The sequence below is a fragment of the Odontesthes bonariensis genome, chromosome 20 (genome assembly GCF_027942865.1).
Source record: "Odontesthes bonariensis isolate fOdoBon6 chromosome 20, fOdoBon6.hap1, whole genome shotgun sequence".
Taxonomy (NCBI): domain Eukaryota; kingdom Metazoa; phylum Chordata; class Actinopteri; order Atheriniformes; family Atherinopsidae; genus Odontesthes; species Odontesthes bonariensis.
This window is the reverse complement of record NC_134525.1, coordinates 24,465,292-24,487,441: the sequence shown is the minus strand read 5'-3', so window position 1 is coordinate 24,487,441 and position 22,150 is coordinate 24,465,292. Positions and strand designations below refer to the sequence as shown.

Sequence of the window (22,150 nt, the reverse complement as noted above, 5' to 3'; positions counted from 1 at the left end):
TTATCTGTTATCAGAGCCAAAGCCTTAATTTTCCACCAGGGCAATAAATATCTTTGCAAAAAAAGTTTGTTGCATGTCTCCATTGGAATTTTGAACCGCTCGTCTTGGCCAGTATCTAAATGTTGCGTGTGTATGAATAACTTTGAGCTTACAGGAAGGATTATAACTATTTAAGGGGAAAACTCAACAGTAAGCTTTGTCCCCTTGTAATTTATTAATCTAGCAGCTAATTTGATGTTTTATGAGAGTTTGGCTGATGACTGGTGCTCATTTGCCTCATTGGCCTAACAGTACGCACCCTCCATAATGTCCTGGGACTGTCCTGATGTGTTAGTTTGGTTGGACCAGCTTGGTAGACGTCCACGTGTGATAATTTGTTTAAGAGAATAAATAGAACATGAACCGACGAGGGATTAAAACAACTTGTGTTTGTGTAACCTAATTGCTACATGTAAATTATTGCCCAAAAGGGTGGTCAGCCATGCTGATAGTTCACCTGTTGTCTTTAAACATTCACAAGAAAAGAAGTGGAACTGACCCCCGAATGATTCTAACCTATATTTAATTCAATCGTATTGAAATCTAAAGCCGAACCTGCTTTTTGATTTTGATTTGAGTTTGATTTCAGGTCCTGTTTTTAAGATGTTTTCTTAAAAAAGGAATCACCTCCATTAAAACAAATGGATCTATAGATTCTTTTTTGGATTTTTCCCTTTACTTTTTATTGTCCATATTTCACTGAAAAATGTGCCTTCACAACTTTTTCTTGCGGTGTCTCTGGTTTGAACTGTGTTCGTGTTTGTTCTTTATAGGCGGAAAACAACCAACTGAAATAAGGCTAAAACTGCCCATGAGGATACATCTGTAGCACACAGCTGGGATTCCAGTCAGAGCAATGACATTGATTTGCATTTGTATATTTGGCAGTATTTTACTTTCTTTTTTTGATAGATCGCCCTCTTGGTTTTTGCCTTTTTTCCTTGCATTTGTTTACCTTACCTGAGAAATTTTCAGCTCCAGATCCATGTTTATGACCGGTCACCTGTTGCCATCTTCTCCCCTTTTCCATGAACATGATGATAAACAGCAGGAAAACCAGGACTGAATTTCAGAGTTGATAACCAGCCTCATAACACTGCTTGCCTTGAGTTCCATTCCAGCGATTCTGAAAACGGATAAGCGAAAGAGATTCTGCGTTTATTGGAAAGTACAAAGTTGTTCTCTCGCTCTGTTCTGAGTTCTGTGGCTCTTATTGTGTTTCATTTGATTTGGTTTAACTGGAACAAGTGCCGTTATGTTGCTTGCATATAGTGCATCTCTGCCACACTCTGTGTCGTGTGGGTTATTGTGTGACCTCATTAAGCTTGTGATTACAGAAAAGATCATCCACAAGAACTGCTGACAGTGATGACGACACATACGTGCGCTCATATGTGTCCACAAAGCTTTCGCGGTCCTCGATGAGCAACTTCCTTATATTTCTATAAGCATGAAAGTGTCTCCTACGTGACCTCGTTCACAAATCGGTGTTGCGATCAGATTTGCTCGAGCAATCCCTCGCTGTTTGTTGTCATCAGAACTTTCACTGTAGAGATAGACAGGTGGGAGATTGATTTTTGTGAAGACAGTTTTTTTTTATTTTTTATATAGGATTATTAATATTATTTTTTGAGACTGGCAAAGTCAGCATGAAACGGCACTGTAATGTTAAAAGTCAACAAAAAGAAATTGAGAAACCATCTTCCAATTGTCCTTGGCTGTTTTCCTTTTTAGATATAGTATAATATTAAGAAAAAAAAAACAAAACTTAAACTGACTTTTTCTTTACTCACTTCTCCCTGTATTTAAAACAAGACTGAGGTGAACGACACGGAGACCAGAAAATAGGACATTTCAGAATTATCTACTCGCATCCAGATCAATCCAGATGTTTGATGTGCAGATCAAACAGCAAATGTTTGAATAAAGGCAAAACTATGCCACGAAAGTCTCCGAAATAAGGGAGCGGAAGATGAAACAGATGGAGCTCGTCTGGGTTTTACTTAACATAGACATGTGTAAATGAGTAACGTCTCTGGGCTCAGCGTTTGTTCTCTGTCTCATCAGTGTTTAAGTTGGTTATTTCTGGAGCACACACACACACACACACATATTGATGAGTTTTGCTTGCAGGCTAATTGAAATCTGGACGTGGATTATTCATGTGTGTTTGATGAGTCTGGGGAGTGTCCTTTCGGAGAATTCCCGACGAGTTGACCTAGATCTCCTGCGTACGATACGTTTTTTATTGTTGCGATTGTTGATGAGGAGGAAAATGCATCCAACTGTATCTGAGTTTTTGATGTAAAGATGTGGACATTCAGACTTACTTTTTTTCGCTGACATTTTTATAATTACCACAATGTTTTGTGGGCTTTTGTAAAAACTTGGCATATTTACAAATGGGTTTTTATTGAAAAATACACTTTAGACCTTTTTGCCAACGCATCTTCAACCACACAGTGCTGAGGTTGGATCATGTGAGGAGGAGTTGGCTCCTTGTTCCATTTAATTAATTTGGTCTCATTTTCATATTCGTTTTACCAAGTCTCAATGGCAACCCAGGGCAGTGGCTCTTTTGCTGATCTGCTTAAATGTTTGATGCAGGAATTGCATTTTCCTGAAGCTCTAACCTCTGTTAGAGAACCTTTATTCTAAAAGCCCTTACAGAACTTTTATTTTTGTGTAAAAACTCCCCAATTAATCATTACCTTTTTTTTTATCTTCCTGTTAATTAATTAACCGTCATCATCATTTAAGCAATAATATGAGACTTGTTGTGCCTGGACATGGTACAGCATGTGAAAGTATTAGACAAACGTTAATCGTAAGGGGGGAATTCGTCTGAATGGTGGCCAGTAGCTCTTCAAACTGACTTACTGCATTTGGCAACACAATGAAAGCTTAACTGTCACTCCACTGGTAATTTCTCAGATGTTTAACAAATTCTCATTAAAAAAAAAAAAAAAAAAAAAAAAAAGCCAAACTGTGTCTGTAACATGGCATCAGTGTTTATATTGTTTATTTCTCTGACTCGCCAAGAGTACCATCCAGTACTCTGACAGTGCTTTGGACTGTCAGTCTGTTAGACAGAAAGGACCACATCAGTTATTAAGAAGCACAAGTGTTTGTGGTCGGGAGATTCTGAATCATGTCTGCTTGAAACTATTCGAAAAAATGATTTCTGTTTGCATATTTCCCTGAAGAAATAAATCACTTCAAAGACGATTGTTACCATTTTGACAGCAAATTAATTATTTCACAGGCTGGTAATGAAGACGCAGTTGCCTGTGTCAATCTCACTCTGGTGTCTCTTTTGTATCGGACTGGCCTACAGATGGGAGGATGCATCTGCTGCCCACTAATTACCTGCTCGGGTTTTCATCTAATTTCTTAAAGGGCTTCTGTTTGACATCCACATTCACTTCGTAAAGGTCCTGCCAAGTCTAATGAAGAGACGGGAGGAAACGTCTCTATCGCTGATGGGATGCTCCATTTAACTCAATTCAGACCCGATGCAACTCAAGCAAGCTTTTACCTTTCATGTTTAAGTGTCCTCGGGGACATAAAACCCTAATGACCACCAACTGCATTGTCAAAGTGCGAACAACATGTCTACTTGAAAGAAAGAAACATTCTATGTATATAATCAAAAAGAGCTGTATCCAAGCTCTCTGAGTGGTTGGTGTCAATATATCTAAATCTACATTTGCGAAATGATGCTGAATTTGTGTGGAAACCCTGAAAACCTCCCATTGTCCTCAGACTTTGCTTTTCACAATGATTTAACGGGATGCTAGAAAAAGAATGATCTGCTGCTTTGCAAACTCGCAAATGCATTTCAGTTAACAATAAGAGGCCACTTTTGTCCTCAAACCGACACAATACTGACCTTTTGGAGAGGAACGGTAAATTGTATTTGGTTTGCTGTAGGTCAGATATAGTTGACAGCAACATTGTGTGCTGCAATGAGAGCAAAAACGTATCAGTTATGAAGCGGGAGGAAAATCATAGCTCTGTGAGATCATTCTTAGCTAATGGAGCGAAGAAAAGATGACAAAAGAAAATGCCTGATATGTCTTGGGAATGTTGATATTTATAAAGGCTGGGGACCTGTTTGAAAAGTAAATGTCCAACCCCTGTCCACACTGGGCACTGATTCTCCCTTGAAATTCGCTTGAAATTGCCCCCCTGCATCTGAACAGTTTGATCAAAGGGGGTACCATATTGCACGAGAGGCAAAAAAAAGTCCTCCGGGCTCCTTGCTGTCAAATTTGCTACCCTCTGTTTGTTTGGTTTTGTGCTGACACATTGTTGGGCTCAAGCTTTTTGGAAAGTGACGGGGTACACAGGCATTTGAATACCAAGAGCATTTGTGATCCAAGTCTCCATTAGATCATCTGGAGTGTATTCCCCTAATCCAGTTAGTCAGGGGTGTGTACTTCTTGGACAAAAAGTGAGCAAAAATCTGCGAATGCCCGGTGGATGAGTGTCCAAATGAAACGATTTCCCATCAGTGCTCTTCGGTGGTATAATCAGAAATCTGCTTGAATCATACCATCTGTCTCTTTTCTTGCGGAAGTAGCGCTTCCAACGACATGCATGGCTGGGAAGAAGTCTAAGGAGAAATGTATGTCGTGTGTGGGCACAGCTGTCAGCATGCCACTTGCATTACTGCAGATCTGAAAAGATAGAAAGGGAGAGGTTGCATTCTACATTGAGTAAAAGGGACAGACGCTCAAATTCAACAAGTGATTACAGTGTTGGTATTTGACCTTTATTGAGTTCTTCGCAGTAAAGCACAGATTTTTATTTATTGCTTCACATATTAAACAGTAGTATCTTGAAATAAGAGTTTTAACCTAAAACTATTAAGTGTGACTGAAAATGTATTTTACATATAAAACTGGAAAGTATAAGCAGTATCATACAGTATGATCTGATGTATGTGTTATGATGCATATAACGCGTCATCCTTGCATAACGGTGCATTGCTTAACATTGAACACAGTGACATTATTTTCAAGCTTCAGCCAAAGACATAAATGCAGGCTTTCATGGGACTTAACTGTAAGGGTAATGACTATCTTAAGATGCTCATGTGACGCTATAGAGATTCATCACATCATTCTGAGGTTAAAGTGGTGAATGAAGCCTTGTTGTTTGTCACGACTCGTGTAGAGACGGGGCTAATTCAGCAAGCCCACAGAGCTCCGTCATCGGATGGGACCGCGTGAGCTGTTGGGGAGGGTTGGCTGAACAGGTGCAGAGATAATTACTAGGGCCTGATTGGCTGTTAGAAGTCGATCTACGCTGCTAGCATGCTACAACAACACCTGACAGGCATTTCAGTCCACAGATGACAGTCATACAAGGCATAATTGGTATTTGCAGTGGTTTGCTTGAGTGTGATTGTGGTACAGCTAATTTGCCATTTTTTCATTTTTATCACATGGAATTAATGTCTGTAGATTTTTGAGCTATAAATATCAGTTGTAACCAATTCTACATGAGACTCGTGACATTTTATTTGAGCAACAATTCTACCACCCGTTTTTCAAACGGTGCCGGCAGTGGACATTATGGTGGCGGCAGGGTACAACCGGGACTGGTTACCGGCCTGTGGCAGCAAAGCAAATACACACGTGTGCATCTGTGAAAAGCTGTTGTTCTTTTTGTTTATTCAAGTTGTTTTATGCATGCGTGCTGATCTTGTGCGTGTGTGTGGGTATGTGTGTATGTGCTGATGCCAGAGTTCTCGTGTCCTGTGAAGATTTCAGTTCAGACGGCAGAGCTTTGGCGCAGATTGCCTTCTTGTCAACCTCTGCTTCTGCCGCAGCTTGACACTAGATCACAGCGACTAAGATCAAACAAAGAGCTGTGACAAGAACATGGAGTGGCGGTGGGCTAATTTCTCACAGTACAGTATCACAATTTGTTTAAAATTGACCAAAATGGTCACAAATGGTTTTAAAATTGTTTTGTTTTTTTTGGTAAAAATTTCTAATGACTTTTCTTCAGTGAAAAACTTGCAACGTTTGCAAGAAAAATGTCCACAGGATACATTCTCCGACTTCTTGTCGAGATTTTCCTCTCAGCACTCATAATATCCGCAAAATCAGCAGATGAGACGTTATTCAGACGTAGCAGAAAAGCTTCTGGAGCGTGTACTGCCAGTTTGCGAGGGTGTGTGCTGGGAGAGTGGCTGCTTCATTCTGCTTTCTGCTGACCTATATGTTGCTTTACATGCACTCCTCCCTATTATGGATACGTTCACATATTGGTATGTACACATCTGCTATTTTCAACATGTCGTAAAGAAAACTGCTATTGTGAAATGACCCAGATATGAAGTTTTCATATAAGCCGTTTCTCATTATTTTATGGGTCTCGAAGGACTTTCTCTTTGAGCTGCACTCGCTTACAACTTCTTACAGCTTACAAGCTCTGTGAGCTGCGCATGGGAACTAACTTTCTCAAAGTCCAAGAACCACCGGCAACAAAACACGGACTGAGTCAAAAGGTGACTTTGTCGGATGTTGCATTTGTAGAATCAGTGACTGCTAGTTAACCTGTGGTCTTTGCAACCATTATATTCCCATCAAACAAGAAAGGCCTTCCATTATTGTTGCTTATATTTTAGTTACTTGCATAGCCCTATAGAAAGAGAAGTTTGCCTGTTTAAAGTTTTTAAGCTCATTCACATGTCTATAAGTTTTTTTTTTGTTTGTTTTTGTTTTAATGTGACATATAAGACATGTCATGAGCAAAATCCCCGGTCAATGCTATGGCTGAGGAATTCTGCTTTTAGTCTCCACAGCACCGACTGCATCCACAGAAAGGCGAGGCCGCACAGCCCCTAAGTTCAATGTGGACTATTTTCAGGAACCAATCCTGACGACTTGCAGGGTGGAGCTGTGCCAAACTGATAGAAAAATACCCGACTGACATTTGTTTACTTAGAATTCCTCATCAGCTGTTGGAGCATGGACAGCTGGTAGGCTACTGATCCCCTTTATACAATCTAATTGTTTGTCATGTGATGAAATGGCCTAAGTTCTTAAAACACGCACCACAGACTGTAACGGCCACTGGCCTGTTGATGACACCCCTGAGGATTCACATTGTAAATCCCCTGTCCCAAATCTGCTTCATTAACTCTGGACTTCACTGTTCCATTCTTCTGTGTTTTAATCTTTTAGCGGCTAACATTAAAAGCTGCTGCTAATGCACAGCAATATTTCACAGGTGTTGTTTTTTTTTTTTAAAGGCCCTTACCGGTGCTGTGTTAATAATGCATTCATGGAAATGAAACGAGGCCAAATGAAGTCAGATTTTAAAGCAAAGCAAAAAACAAGAGCATGTTTCAACTTTAACTTCAGAGGTACAGCGAATGCAGCAGTGTCTCAGGTGAGTTGGGGATGAAGAGAAGATGGTTAACCTTGTAAAGTGACATGACTTTATCCAACAAATCTAAATAGCTCAGTTAACGACACATCTTCAGACATAAGGTGCCATGACAAAATACGAAGGTTGTGTTTTTTTTTTTGGTTTTATAGAGACTTCACACACCCAAGTTATATGCTCTGAAGCACATGTAACCTGCCTCAGCTCTTACTGCTTAGTATATGTTCTGTGATACAGATATGGTTTCATCAAGGTTAATATTCGTGCAGACCAGTAAATCAGAAGTCTAGTTTCGCTATAGGAGAAGGGGGTATTAGCAATTTGCATTTTGAGTGCAAGAGTAAAGAATTCACACAACTAACAGGTAAGTAGTTACGTGGTATTTTGTATTGGGTTTAGGAAACAAAATGAAACAAAATAAATAAATGAATGAATAAAGAATACAAAATTGAATGAGTGTCAATAAACACCTGAGATTTCAAACAATTCACAAATGAATTCACTGACACGCCACTGTTCTGTTTTTTCCCTTTGTTTTTCTAATTTGGATGGCTCGCCAACCACTGAGTTCTCATCCACCTTACAGAATAGGAAGAGTCTCAGCAGAAGAATTTTCCATGCAGATCTTGAACCCAGGAAATCATACAGCAAAAAGACCTGGCCAGAGGCTCAATCATTACACACACAATCTCCAGCACAATGCAGGTCAAACGGCTCTCATCAGTCCAGGTTACAGCTCTCTCTCGTCCTCTTTGCAGCATACGCTGTCCTCTAATCATTCCACATCATTCCCTTCTAATCCTTCCAAAAGAAGGTCTCGCTCTCCACACCGGTGAAAACAATGACAAAACCGACTAAATAACTCACTCTTTTGCTCAAAAAAAGATGTGCATGTCCAGCGAAACGGTAGCATGCAGCTGCCTTAACATCGGTTTGGTCGAGAGAGAGAGAAAAAAAAGACGACGACCCATACACCTTGACGGCGCCTGGTTCGCTACATTACATCATGTGAACTCCTCATGTCACCTGGATCTTGTACACTTTGAGAAAGGCGCATTTACCACACACATTTATCCTATTTTTCCAGATCTAAATAAACATATGTGCATTATTTATTTGACTATTTATTGACATATTTAAGATTTTAATCCTAAATCATATTTATTTATTTCACCAATAAACGGATGATGGTAACCTGGGTTACACACAGAAAAACCACTTGCTGCTTGTAGATCCCGCTCGAAACGGCATGTATGAAACCCTCTTGCAGTGCCAGTTCATAACTGTGGCTCAGCATTTGCAAACGCCAGTAGATGTGGCAACGAGCATTCACAAGAACCGATTCTCGTTTAAAACAGCGTTTATGAATTAGACTGACACTATAGGAACCTCAGTTTGCAGAGAAAACAAGATAAACACTGATGTTTTGTCACTTCGCACTGTGGTCCTCCACAGAATCTCAGAAAATATTAGAGGTTCAGTCGTATATTAAAAGGAGAGACTACAAACACACTGTAGTGAGAGTAAGTTGTGAATTTACTTGCTTTGATTCCACTTTATAAATTACCTAAAGAAATACATGAACGAAACCCAGCTAAGGATGCTAACGTGTGTTAGCCTGTAGTATCTATCTACATACCTTATGTCTGTCAGTTCTTTTATCTAAAGACACATCTCCTAAATTTATTGGTGATTAAATTCCAGTCCCCTATCGGACCGTCTCTGCCATACACAAAAAAGGGAAATTATTGAGCAGCATAACGAATAACGGTTATTTTTTTTATCAATCATTTTTCATTGTTAAATGTTAATACTGCGGGCAGGAACGACCTCCTGTACCGTTTGTTGCAGCTGAGGTGAAGAAGGCTCTCATCAAACACTCTTCATTGTTTGATAGCTGGGTTATGCAGAGAGTGTGCAGCGTTGTCCAGTGTGTTCAGCAGCTTGTGCAGCAAATTCTTAATGTCAACACAGTGTTTTGAAGAATTACAAGAGCAGCAAGTGCTGCATAACGCATTACTATTACTCCTTGTGACGACACCCCCACGGTCAAAAAGAGTGAATCTACCCACAAAAAAAGGCAGAGCAGTAGATTTTGTAATTGCGTACGACATCAGGAAACACAGAAAGACTCGGCAGCAATTAGTACAGTGTAGTGTTGGGGGAAGGTGTTTGAGTCGGAGAGGGATTTAGCAATAGAAAGAGACGACGGGCCCGGCTGTCTGTCTTTGCCTTTGATGAGGCCCGCCTCTACCATCTGAATCGTTTCAAGCCGGCGTTGCCTAGCTACAGTGAAGAGAGGATGTAAGGGCTGGGATGGGAGAGAAGGAAGGAGGGTGGGTTTTTAGCTCTCAGTTGGGGGCAGAATAAATGAGTCCTCTCCCGGGCCATAAACTCTTTAACTCTGAGCATCTTTTACCAGCTTGTCTGTCTTAAGCCTGCTTTCTTTTTCTTGTCTTTTCTCTGTCACATGGCCTTCCCCTGTGCTTTGCTTTTTAAATAGCATGTCTGCCAATTCTACCTACAACTCATCTGCACACACTGTAAACTTTAACAATATATGTTTTTCATGTATTTTAATAGGTGTATATATTACTATAGATCTATAGATTATAAATTGTTAATCACATTATTTAAAAATAGTTAATCATCTCTTCATAGAACTGTGACAGGCCCATTGGTTATCTTTTTTTTTCTTTTTCACTGCTTCTTGATCCGTCTGGAACAGTGTTCTCCTGCACTTTCACTGTCATGGAGGAAACATTAAGAGTGTTTCTTTGCATTTATTTATTTTTTTCGCCAATGTTTCTCATCAGGCCTCTGCAGATTTTACTTGCTGCTTTCAGATTACTGTATCGTTGCACACGCTCCTTGGCTTGAAAGGCACAGAATGGACAGACTTAGGATATGATGTATTTACAACCCTTTGAAATTACATTTTTTTTTTTTAGTTCTCACCCTGTGTGCTGTGTTGAATTTGCATGTTAAGACTCCTCAGCGATCGTAAAGTTTCTGGTGTGGTGAGTGGCAGGTGAAAATTGTTTTCTCTTGGTCTTACTCTAGAAAGTAGAGACATGGAATAATAATAATAATAATAATGATAATAATAATAAAGGTGGAGATTAGTCATCTTCGAGAAACCAACTCTTAAAATGCTAAATCTTGGTTAAGAGGTTGAGTAAGAATGAGCTAAATGATGGCAACCACGGGTAAAAACTGATACAGTGATGTTAAAGTGAAAAAAATTATATTAAGAAAACGATTTCATTAAAACTACAAAAGATCATCTAGTGTCACACAAACTAAAACTATGCATCACCAAATTCCATCAAATCCATTTATTTCCCAATTATCAGTCCCGCTGACATTGTGAGAACTTTCCTCAAACACTCCATTGTGGGAAGTGTGGGTGTCTCCCATCTTAACCATGTGGGTGATTGAAAGCGTATTATCGATCAGTTGGTACCATGCTGTAACATCTTGATCCTCTCAATAGATTGGCCAAAAAACCAGCAATCCACCCTCAGTTTAGACCAGGAGAGCCCATTGACTGACTCCCAGCTATCCGCTAACAACACAAGTTACGCGTACAGCAGAAGCACTTTTTCACAATGTGATGCCAGTATAAAGGGGAATCACTTTCCTTTGCAGATGGTAGGTGCATGTTAAAGGGTTAACTGTAGAACGCAGGTGTCACTCAACTTAGATTTGCTGTACCCTGACTTTAAACTTTTCTGTTTATTAGCTGTACTGTGTAGACAAAACAGCTGTCTGCTGTAAGCAAAAGAGCGATACGGAAGGAAGTACGTTCACTTTGGGCTTTGTTCGTGCCCTTTTACTCGAGTTTTGCCCCTAATCTCTGCATAAGATATGTTCATATTATAGGAATCCATCATCAGGCAATGATGTAAGTTTTTGCATGCCTGACTTAAATCCACATGCCGTTCTATTCCCTCCGCTCTTTGTTCAGCCTACCTTCCTAACAATGTGTAACTGCCACCCCTTGTTCCATTTCCTCCCTGCATCCTGAAACAGAGGAAGTTGGGTGCTTTCGTCTCCCCCAGGTTGGAGAGGTGGGGTAGAGTTCTTGTAGAGAGTTGAACTACGCAAGCCTTCCCCAGCATTAGTCCTGGAGAGGGACATGACCTTGTCTGTGGGTGTGGTCAACTTCCTGCGTAAATGTTACAATATCTGGAAACATTGTCTTCTTCCCGGCTGGAAGTTTCTCACCACTACATTCACAATTTGTGTTCTCGGCATTTTTGTGGCTCCGAACAGGTGTGTGTGCGCTTGAGCTGTTGAGTGTGTATACCTCACTAATATTCAAATAGTGGGTGCAAGCGTCATTAACCCACCTTTAGTTATTCTTCAGCGCTCTACCTCCACACCCATTTTTTTTATTCTGCATGGAGTGTCTGTTCCTCCCACGTTATGGGGATGTGTGTATTTGTGTGTATCGGCGTCCTTTGATGCTTCTAAAGTGGCTCTCCAGCACAAAAAAAACTAGAGTTCAAATGAGTTTGGAGACAATAGCAGTCGGTGCCTTACATGCGTAACCTGCAGTGTACTGCAAGAGGCTGTGATCTCAGGTATGCTCTGGTGTTTCCATCACACAGTGTGTATTAAGGCAAACTCTGTTTGCAGACAGAGCTATTCTTCCCTTTCCCTTTCTTTCATCAGTTTCCCTTATTTGTCTGCTCTCATTGTCGACCATGTTTCAGATCTGTCACTCTCATGACTTCGTTTTTTTGCTCTCTTGCCGTCTTCACCTTTTCTCCCTCATTATCAGACTCTATGTAGTTGTCTGTCACTTGGCATCTATTTCTCTCTCTGTGTTTGTGTTAGGATGTTGGCCCTGTCTGACACTTCCTGCTTCACTGGCATCATCAGAGACACCCTTGGAGTCACCACCCTGAGCTTCTTTGACTTTTACTTTACTCTCTCCCTAAGTTTTGAATTTGATGATCGGTATTAGGAACAGTTTTCTACAGCTGTGCATTAATTTATCACATGGGTGTCCTCAGACTTAGGAGTAAGTAATATAAGCTTCACTTCGTTTTGATTTGATAAATGATCTTCACATTTACATCTTTCATTCACTGATATTTCGGATATTAAATGACCTTAGTGGACGACCGTAGCACCAACCATGAAGATAAAACTCCAGTCCACTGCTCAGATAAGATATGTTCTGTTTCAATAACCACAGATATTAACTGTACATGATGTGTGTGGGTTCAGAATGTAGTTTCTTTTTGAACTTCTATTCTATAATTTGCCATTTCAAAAGCCGGGTTTCAGCACATTTTAGCCTGTAGGATTTAATCAGGGCAAAGAAATGGGCCACTAAATTGATTCTGATATATTCTGTGGCTTACATAGCAGCCATCTGCTAGACCACAGGGACAGTGGCTGCTTTTGGTTTGACACAAATACATCTGACAAAGGCGGACCGAATGTTTCCAGCCAAAAAGATGGATTCTAAATGTTACCTCTCCTCATCCACGTCCGTATGTGTGTGTGTTGAAGTGGGCAACGCAGTGGTTGACTTTGCTGGCAGAATCATTGCATTTGCTGGTGTGTTGCAATGAGTGTAATGAACACGGTAATGAGGACGAATGGTTTCTCATATTTTCCATCTGAACAATCTAACAAGTTTAATGTAAAGGGCTCTTATAGGAATTGAGATGTGTAAATCCACACAACTTGTATAAACCACCAGTTGTTGATCGCTTTAAGTGCTAAAAGGTTTGTTGCAGTTTTCCTCGTCAGCTTCTCTTAAAGCTGCCGTCGGCAGGTTTTCAAAATTCCGAGTCTAAAGTCAGAAAATTCGAACTGATACAACTTTCAGGTCCCTCCCCCAACCTCTACCAAGCTCCGAATCGCCCCCCAAACCCCTCCCCCTCTGTGAATGAGGTTGTGCACGTGAGTTCACACCAGTGTGAGCGCACACAAGCTGGGGCAGACTCAAGCTCAGCAGCGTGTGCACAAGCTGTGATTGACAGGTAGGATTCCTCCACCCTAACTTGATTGGTTAAAAACAGCCGGGAGCGCTCAGTTTTTGCAAGCATGATTACAGGCTTCAGAGGGAGCTACAGATTTAATATTCTACTTCCAGAATCCCATGACAGTTCAAGCTAATATGACTAAAAAAAAGTTGCCGACCGCAGCTTTAAGGTGGTTGCTTGCAGGTGGCATGTGTGCAGAAAATATTCTAACCCAGATCTGCAACATTCTGCTGTGTTTGCATAGTTCATCGATTTAGAAACCAGCCGTTGCTCAGCAGTGAAGCACACCGTCAGCTCAGAGATTGCTTTTCCATTAGTTTCGTCCATTACAAGAGTCTGTTAACCCCTGAAGACAAACCCACATTTGATATTAAAATTAATACGGTGTTATTCTGAAGTGTGTTTATATGAAGGGAGAAAGGTGCCACAAAAAGATTACATCTGTTGAATAATGAGAAAAGAAATCAGGAAATGTATGTAGAAAAAAAACAGAAGGGTTGAAGTACGTTCACGAATAAATAAATTAACAAATAAATATAGAAAGATGAATGAAAACCTTTTGTTTTTTTTCAAGAAAATCTTTCAACAAACAGCCATGAACCTCAGCTTGTCCATCAGTCAGTTTGGTATTAAATTCTTTAGAATAATCTCCAAAATGAATAGTCTTTGTAGCACTTAAATGTTCCTCATTCTGTTTTCAGATCTGCCCATAGAATACAATCCTTCAGATCATCCCCGGGCGAGCACCATCTTTCTCAGCAAATCCCAAACTGATGGTAAGTTGTGTTCTAAATCTTGTCACTCCTTGGCTTACACATGCAGCAGAAACACTTTGAGGTGTAACGTGTGGAGCCCTTTTCTGTTGTAATCGGTTAGTACTTTTGTAAGCCGTGCATATGACCCGCTTCAACCACATCAGCGTAGTTTAATTGGGAAGTGAAGCAATGTCTTGTGAAACCCTTTGAAATGAATGAAATGCCCATAGTTCTGTTAACATTTGTTGGCAAAGCGAGCGGTTGGATTTATGCAGGGATTTCAGATGTGGATCTACAGTATCATTAATCAACATCCTTTCATCCGGCATAAAAGTTCAATACAGGATCCCGCGGAAAGAAATACATGCCAGCTGCTGTTACGTCAGATTTTCTTATCATCTCTGGTAGATGCAGGCTGATCTTACAGCAATCTGGAATTTAGAAGGACACTATTGTGTTCTAAACTGAAATATCCAGGTTTTTTTAATACTATTCATCAGGTTAGACATGACCTCTTTGCTTTGATTTTAAAAAAAAAAAAAAAAAAAAAAAAAAAAGTTAATATATCATTTCATTTGTACACGTTGTATAATACCTGGTTCAGCTGAGCAGTCTGTTGCTTGAAGGCTGGTATATTGATCTGGGATTAGTTGTTTAATCCCCTACTCCTTTATTATTCTTAATTAAGCTCTTATGTGAACATCTGCTGGCCGTCTTTCTCAACGTTGCACACATAAATGCCAAAATTTAGTTGGGTGGATGAAGAAGTGATCTGAAGACATTTGGCAAATAAATATGACTCTTTTTAAACTTTCCCTAAACATGCAAATGATTACATAATTCACATGCGTTTTTTTAACACTCCACCTCTCTTGTAACTGACTTAAAAGACACACATAGCGATGCCTGTTGTAAATATCTGTCATAAACGAACAGAGACAAATTGGACTTTTGTTTTTTCAGTTGTGGGGACCAACAAAAAAGGTAAGCGTCAAGGTGTGTCCGGTCTCAGAAGGCTGGTAAATACTGTGCTCAGTGTGTGTTTGGGCCTTACTCTTTAGAGAATGGCCCCTTCGTGCGTTCTAAAACTGTATTGTATTCCTGTACTTGAGCGTTGGCCTCTGTTATCACGTCATGTGCGTTTGCTGCTGAGCTGCTGATATTGTTTTGCGTGCGTGTTTCTTCCATTGCACACTTTTGTCCATGACCAGGCACCATTTTGAATAGCGCAGCATGGCCTGGATCCACAACTGTACAGGAGAAATCTTCTTGTGACAGAAAATGTTACAGAAAGCAGAAAGTAAAAGTCAAACTCAAGTAAAGGTTCTGACTCGAGCATTACATCATTAAAAAAAAAAAAAAAAAAAAAAAAAAGTCACACCTAATCATTCAGATGTTTTTTTTTTATGGTCAAGATTGTAATTAAGTTGTTTTCCACCATAATATTTGTCCCCAGTTATGACCCAAACAACTGTAGCTTTATGCTATAGCTCAGTGCATAGTGTCAGTGTGTGTGTGTCAGACAGGTAAGATGCAGAAGGTACCAAGAAGAGAAGTGCAAGGCGACACACTAGTTCTTTGTATGTGTGACTGTGCATCCTCCATCCGCTTTGCTATGCTTTGCTGGCAATCATTTTTGTGAATCCTGCTAATTCGGAGCAAATACAGGCACGGTACAGTTTTGCCCACAAGTTTAAATGCGTTCATCCCGGATAATGATGTCATGGCAACATTGAGCTTTCAGTGAATTCTTTAGGCTGTCGTTTTCTCTGGGCTGAAATGATCGTGCAGTATGCATGCTGTATATAGCAGAAAAAGAGCAAGAAGTTGGCACCCGAGTTTGAATTTGTTGTGGTCCTCTGAAAGCAGCACAGGCTCAAAGCTACATGTAAAGGATAAGAAATATACACACAGCACACTAACTTATATTTTTAGTTAAAAAAACCAAAACAGTAAAGACCAGAGAATGTCGTTCCAAAAGCTTAATGTTGTCCTTCTTTAGCCATTCCACAAACGGTATATTAAAATAAATTTGAGATCATCGTCCACTCAGAACACCCTGTTGATCACTGGGGAAGGAGCTTAATCTTTCTCTCTTCCGACCATTCAACTACCCTGCACAAGGCTTTTTCTTTGTCCTTGTGGTCAGCTGCTAACTTTTATCTGAAGGTGATTTTGGAATAGCGTCTCAGTCTCTGGTGATGGGAAAACGTGGTTCACCGAAGACCTTACCGTGGTTGTTCTTGGGTTTCCCATCGTCAGCAATTTGTTCTCAAATGTTTGATCCTGATACTGCTCTTTATTACGTCTTCAACTTTCTCACTGCGACATTGGACAATCCAACAATCTCACTTGTTTCTGAGGGAAGGATCAATGCTAGCTCGGGTTCGGGTTATACAGCAGACAAGATGCGGTGTCGGTCAGGACACAGGACTGAAGACAGGATATTTAATCCTTGCCAGCAGATAGGATGACTGCGGTGGTTTATTGAGCACTGTGTTGTAACAGTTCTGAAATAATAATAATAAGTCACATTATATACTATCTCCATAATAATAAATGTGCTTACATAAGCAGATAAATATATTTATAACTATCCTGTACATTTGTAACAATAATAATGACATAATTAACCGAACGTATACGTTAATACGTATACGTATACGTATACGTTAATACGTATACGTATATGTATTAGCCTTTATAAGAGGTTCACTGGTCCAATTGCGCCATCTACTGGCTAAATCGGGTACTAAATAAACCTTAGCACGTGGCGCACGTGCGCACATGGCAGTCATGACGGTTCGCTGCTGAGTAAATAGCCACACAAACTATGTCAAATTACTCTGCTAGTTCACTGGACTCTCAAACCACCCACAATCATTAGCATTCACATTATAATCTTAAACAATGCAAAACAACAGACACTTGTCTCCCGTCGGCGGCAAACACATAAGTTAACTAGTGCGTCGTAATAAACGCTGTACAGAAATGGTACTTACTTCGTGCATCCACTTAACACTCGGAGTAACACAATAAAAACACACTCTAAATGAAAAAAAACAAAATATACTAAAAGTAACCACAGGTGTATCAAGGTGTAAAAAGGAGAAAAGTCTGATGTCCCAACTGTCTGCTGTGCGGCTCGCAGCTCAACAAGAGGTGATTGCGTCACTTCGCTAAATGCAACTTCAGAATAAAAGCCTTTAATACATCACTGTTACAGTAAAACAAAACTTTAGGTACGTCTGGAATAATATAACAGTATGATAATAATAATAATAGTGAATGTATCAGCTTACATGTAAGTCATGTCAAAAAAAGCATTCTTTTAATTCTAAAGTTTTAGGTATCAGGATATCATTAAAAAAATCATCTGATTCTTACCTGGTCTTCAAAGAAGGGATATGTAACTTAGAAAAACAACGATGCAAGGCATTATCAAACAAAAATCAAGTCAAAATTTGGAATCAATGTGTGAAACACTCGATTTACACTCTCTCAGGCATGTTACTTGTATAGTGCATTCAGGTGTGTGTTAACAAAAGCAAGTCATGCAAAAAGGAGGAAAGACCATTAGGAGTCCGTCACTCTTTGGCGTGAAAAACATTCAAGACAGTGGCCCCAGGATCAAACCATGCTATACTCAGAGAAAATGCAAAAATCTCAGAGAGCTACGTCTCACACTTCTCAGTTAGCATGTTACCAGGTATGCACTTTTATTTTTGGACAATTTTCTATGAATAATGGTGGGGGAATGTCTTGTGTTGTTGCTCATCTGAGGTTCTGGTTGGGCCCAGACGATATTTTAATGTCCTGATACGTCAATCTTACACTTGAAAGAAGCCATACTTTTCTTTGCAGACACACCATAATAAAGTACGAGCCAAAAGAAATGAAAGCCCAAGATTGCCATGACACTCATACCCATGATGAATGTAGCTTAACCTCCAGTTCCGACTGTTGCTATGTTGTAGATGGGCATGGATGCATAAACTGACTCGCTGCTGAACCAACCATGTCTGTTATGTGTAATCCGCCACATTTAGAATGATACAACACAGTATTCAATGAAGTGGGCTTCATAAATCGAACAAATCGTCACGTCCATCAAAGAGAAATATCATTGCAAATGGCCAGATTTGTGCGAGGAGAATTTGATGAAAAGCGACAAACTCAAATGACAATCTGCACTTGAATAAACCAGTCACTGTGCCTGATTTAATTTGGAATCGTGTATGCCAAACATGATGAATGGACTGATTCATTAGCTCACACTCATTCCCACACAGTAATACACATCGGCTTCATTTAAAAACTTTGAAATGTTGTTTATTCTTAATGAAAATGCTCTTTGCCGAAACTGTAAGGCTTTGATTGATGTTGTGTGGAATAATAGCAGGAGAAGTAGCCATTCCTAAAATGTTTGAGTGAGCTTCTTGAGCCCTGGAGAGATGCTGCGCCCTATCTGTGAGGGCTAGGTACTGCGCTGACACTGAGCCTGAACGTGACTCCTGTTCTCTCATCTTCCCTTTCAGTTCGAGAAAAACGAAAGAGCCTTTACATCAACCACGTAAGTAAGACGCTGTACGAGTTGATTTAAATGCTTATCAAAAAAGGACTCCTTTAATTTTGCTCTTCTATTTGCCGTGCAAAGAGTAATTTTACTGTCTTGTATTTTTTTTTTTGCAAGTTCACACATATTTCGGAGAGCAAGGTAAAGAAATCATGACCCTTCAATGTTGTATTTGTTCCTCCCTATCTGCACAGTTTCCATATTATCTCAGTCCCTTCCGTTTCAAATCCCAGATGTCTTTTTTTTTTTTTTGCTTTTGAGCATCTCAATTATAGAAGAAAATCTATTAGACCGTGATGCAGTTTATCTTATCTCATCGCTCCCTTGGGGCAAGAGGAAGACTTGTGCAGTATAAATAAATAAATTGTGCAAAGTAAGGATGATAAAACGATTGCTTGTCTAGATGTTAAACTACGAGCGAGTGCAGCAGGCGACTATAATTTTGAGGGGAAACAAAAACCTGAAAGATGCATTCCACCATGAGTGTAATCCCTGCATGCTAACAGATTGAGCTCTGACAGAGAACAGGGCTTACAGGTGTCCTACTTTCCATAGCTGTTATCAGGCCTTTGGCTTGTTCTAGTATGACCAAAATGCAGACTGATGTATGTGTTTTTATCTGTCTGTTTTTTCTTTGCAAATCACAGCATCATCCAGGCCCAGTGAGACGGAAGTACAGCTCATGTTCCACCATATTCCTCGACGACAGCACTGTTAGTCAACCAAACCTCAAATACACTATCAAATGGTAACCTGTTTGATTGTCTCAGAGTTAATGTACCATATTAGTCTAATATCACACAGACATTTTGTTATATTGTCTTCTTATGCTAGATTTAGTTGCGAATTGTCCCTAATGCCATACTTTTTGTCTTTACAGTGTATCCCTTGCGATATACTACCACATAAAGAACAGGTATGTGAAACACCAGCCCGTATCATCCTTTTTGGTGCAGTGATCTTGTGTTGACCCCCATGGTAAACCTGAGTGACCTGGACATTATTTTATGACTCTACAAATGCCTTTTCTTCTTTTAAGAAATATTTGCTTTTGTGTGATCATTTCTTAGTGTTCCACATTCTCTCATTTAAAGTTCCTCATCACGAAGTTCCCTTTTTGCTCCTTGATGCAAATTAGATTTGTTCACCAACAGAGGAAAAATGCTTGTTATCGGCACTTATAAACACATACCTCCTTGTGTAGATGGATTTGTGTGTACAGTTCAGAGAGTTTGATTTATCCATCATGTCCCGCGGAAAAAAAAACAGCAGGGGTGCTCTGCTGCTCAAGTGTTTGAGCGGGAGGCCCATGCACGTAGGCTTAAGGTCACTGACCAGCCGGCCTTGGTTTGAATCCTGGCCTGCTGCTATTTCCTGCATGTCATCCCCCACTCTTTCTCTGCCTGCTTTCCTGTCCAGCCACTTTCAAATGAAGGCCCCAAAAAAACCCCAAAATAAATTCAAACGACAGAGGTTTGGTGCAAGGAGATGAAAACAGTCATGCATTTCATCCAGTTTTCTCATGTTTCTGTTCACTGTAACTGGTAAGACTGATGAACAGACATAGGTGGTTTATTGAACAGGTGTATTTCAAATGCATTTATGCTGTGTGATTTGTTTATTCATTTATTCATTCTTCAGTCATACCCTCGTATTTCCCTGTCTTTCTCGTTCCAGAGACGCCGATGGACGGATGTTGTTTGACATTCTTGATGAGAAGCTGCACCCTCTCTCGGTATGGCCTCAACCGCAGATACATTTTCATTATGTGCAAACTGTTGAGCTGTCAGGATTCATCAGCAAGGCAAATCGCACAGGCTGATAAGCAGCAAATAAACACATATGCATGAAATTGTGTGTAAATTTGACTTGCAATCTCTGGAGCCATCTGGATCATTCAGATTTATTTCTAAAATAGTCCTTTACACCAAATATACAGCCCACAATGCACTCAGCTACTTTGCCTGATGCTCCACATTCAAATAGCAAAAGCTGTTCCGTACAAAGAAGCAGATCAGTTTCAGACAGCGTGATTTCCATAATGTTTTATTGGATTTTTTTCGATAGAAGTCTGAAGTTCCTGCTGATTATGACAAACACGACCCCGAGCAGAAGCAGATCTACCGCTTCGTCAGGACACTGTTCAGTGCTGCACAGCTCACTGCCGAGTGTGCCATTGTAACTTTGGTAAGTAAGTGTGTGTGTTGTAATTTACGTGTGTTTAAGTGCCGACACTAGGACGGACTGTTGCTACCTCGTGTCTTCTTCTCTTCTTGTTTTTTTTCTTCTCCGGTGCCATGTGCCGCTATAATTAGATTTTCCTTTGTCTTTATTTCTGTGCCCCGATTGTACCTCTTGATTCATATCAAATACTCAGTATATTCCTGTGGTTTAATGTGCTTAAATGTTGGAAAAAATAAAACCTTCTGTCAGGGGAGACAAGAAAATTGGAATATAACAGAAGGCTTTGGGACATTAGTGCAATTTCCTTTCAGAATAACTTTGATGTGAAGTATGTGTGTGGTCAAGATATAATAAGGATATAATTGATGCTGTGGGCTATAGTATTTTCTGTTTCCATGACTCATGACATCATTAATTGCTCACTTTTGCATCACATTGCTCTCTCATCTCCACAGTCTGAAATTTATGATTTAGATCAGATATGGCAGTACGCATACCAAGTTTGAATTCTTTATGCATTTTAACATTAATATGGGTTTTGTCTTAGTATACATGCATTAGCTTCATTGAGAGGAATATGAGCTCAGAATAGGGGAAACTTAATTATCATGTTGTCTATATTTGACTTAGTGCTGTTACTCACGTGCAGTTGGAAACGAACACCCTTCCCCTCGCCACTCATCTGCCCAGAAACATCTCTCTCCACACTTTGTCGCCATGGCCGGCACGTCTGTCCCTAAAGACAACAAGAGTGCATGGATGGCACAGCCAGCCTGGTGGTCTAGTATTGAGTTGCTCTGTTTCCCGACAGATGAGCAGATGTGTGAAGTATGTGTGCGGGTGTTTGGACAGTAATGCCCTTGTGTCAACATAGAGACTGGAAAATGATAGCCCTGACAATGCTGTATCTCTGACAGTCTCGGCGTCTGTGTCCATCTGGTCATTCACAAAGCTTTTCTAAGATTGACAAACGCATGCAGAAGGCACATGGTCGGCCTTCTCCAGGCCCCCAGAGCGAAGGCTGGCAAGCCATCGGTAATTAAGTAGTGTTTTTAGCCGGTGGTTGTGGTCTTAGCTTAGCTGCTGCAGCTAACTTTAGATGAGGGAGTTTAGATGGAAGTCGTGCATCCTCTCTTCCCTCGATGGGAACATTAGAAACAAGGAAAAGATAAAAACCCATA

At 40.2% G+C, this 22,150-nt stretch overlaps 1 protein-coding gene across 2 annotated transcripts in view; it reads left to right on the top strand.

Annotated features, from left to right (window-relative positions):
• ccny (cyclin Y) overlaps positions 1 to 22,150 on the top strand; it is a 32,423-nt gene that overhangs the window by 2,289 nt on the left and 7,984 nt on the right. The window contains exons 2-8 of one of the 2 annotated variants that reach the window (XM_075451931.1): positions 14,156 to 14,230; positions 18,748 to 18,782; positions 18,903 to 18,926; positions 19,433 to 19,533; positions 19,666 to 19,701; positions 20,463 to 20,520; positions 20,853 to 20,972. In XM_075451931.1, the coding sequence (XP_075308046.1) occupies positions 14,156 to 14,230; positions 18,748 to 18,782; positions 18,903 to 18,926; positions 19,433 to 19,533; positions 19,666 to 19,701; positions 20,463 to 20,520; positions 20,853 to 20,972 (449 nt within the window). The remainder of the gene's footprint in view (positions 1 to 14,155; positions 14,231 to 18,747; positions 18,783 to 18,902; positions 18,927 to 19,432; positions 19,534 to 19,665; positions 19,702 to 20,462; positions 20,521 to 20,852; positions 20,973 to 22,150) is intronic. The other variant, XM_075451932.1, reaches the window with a different exon arrangement.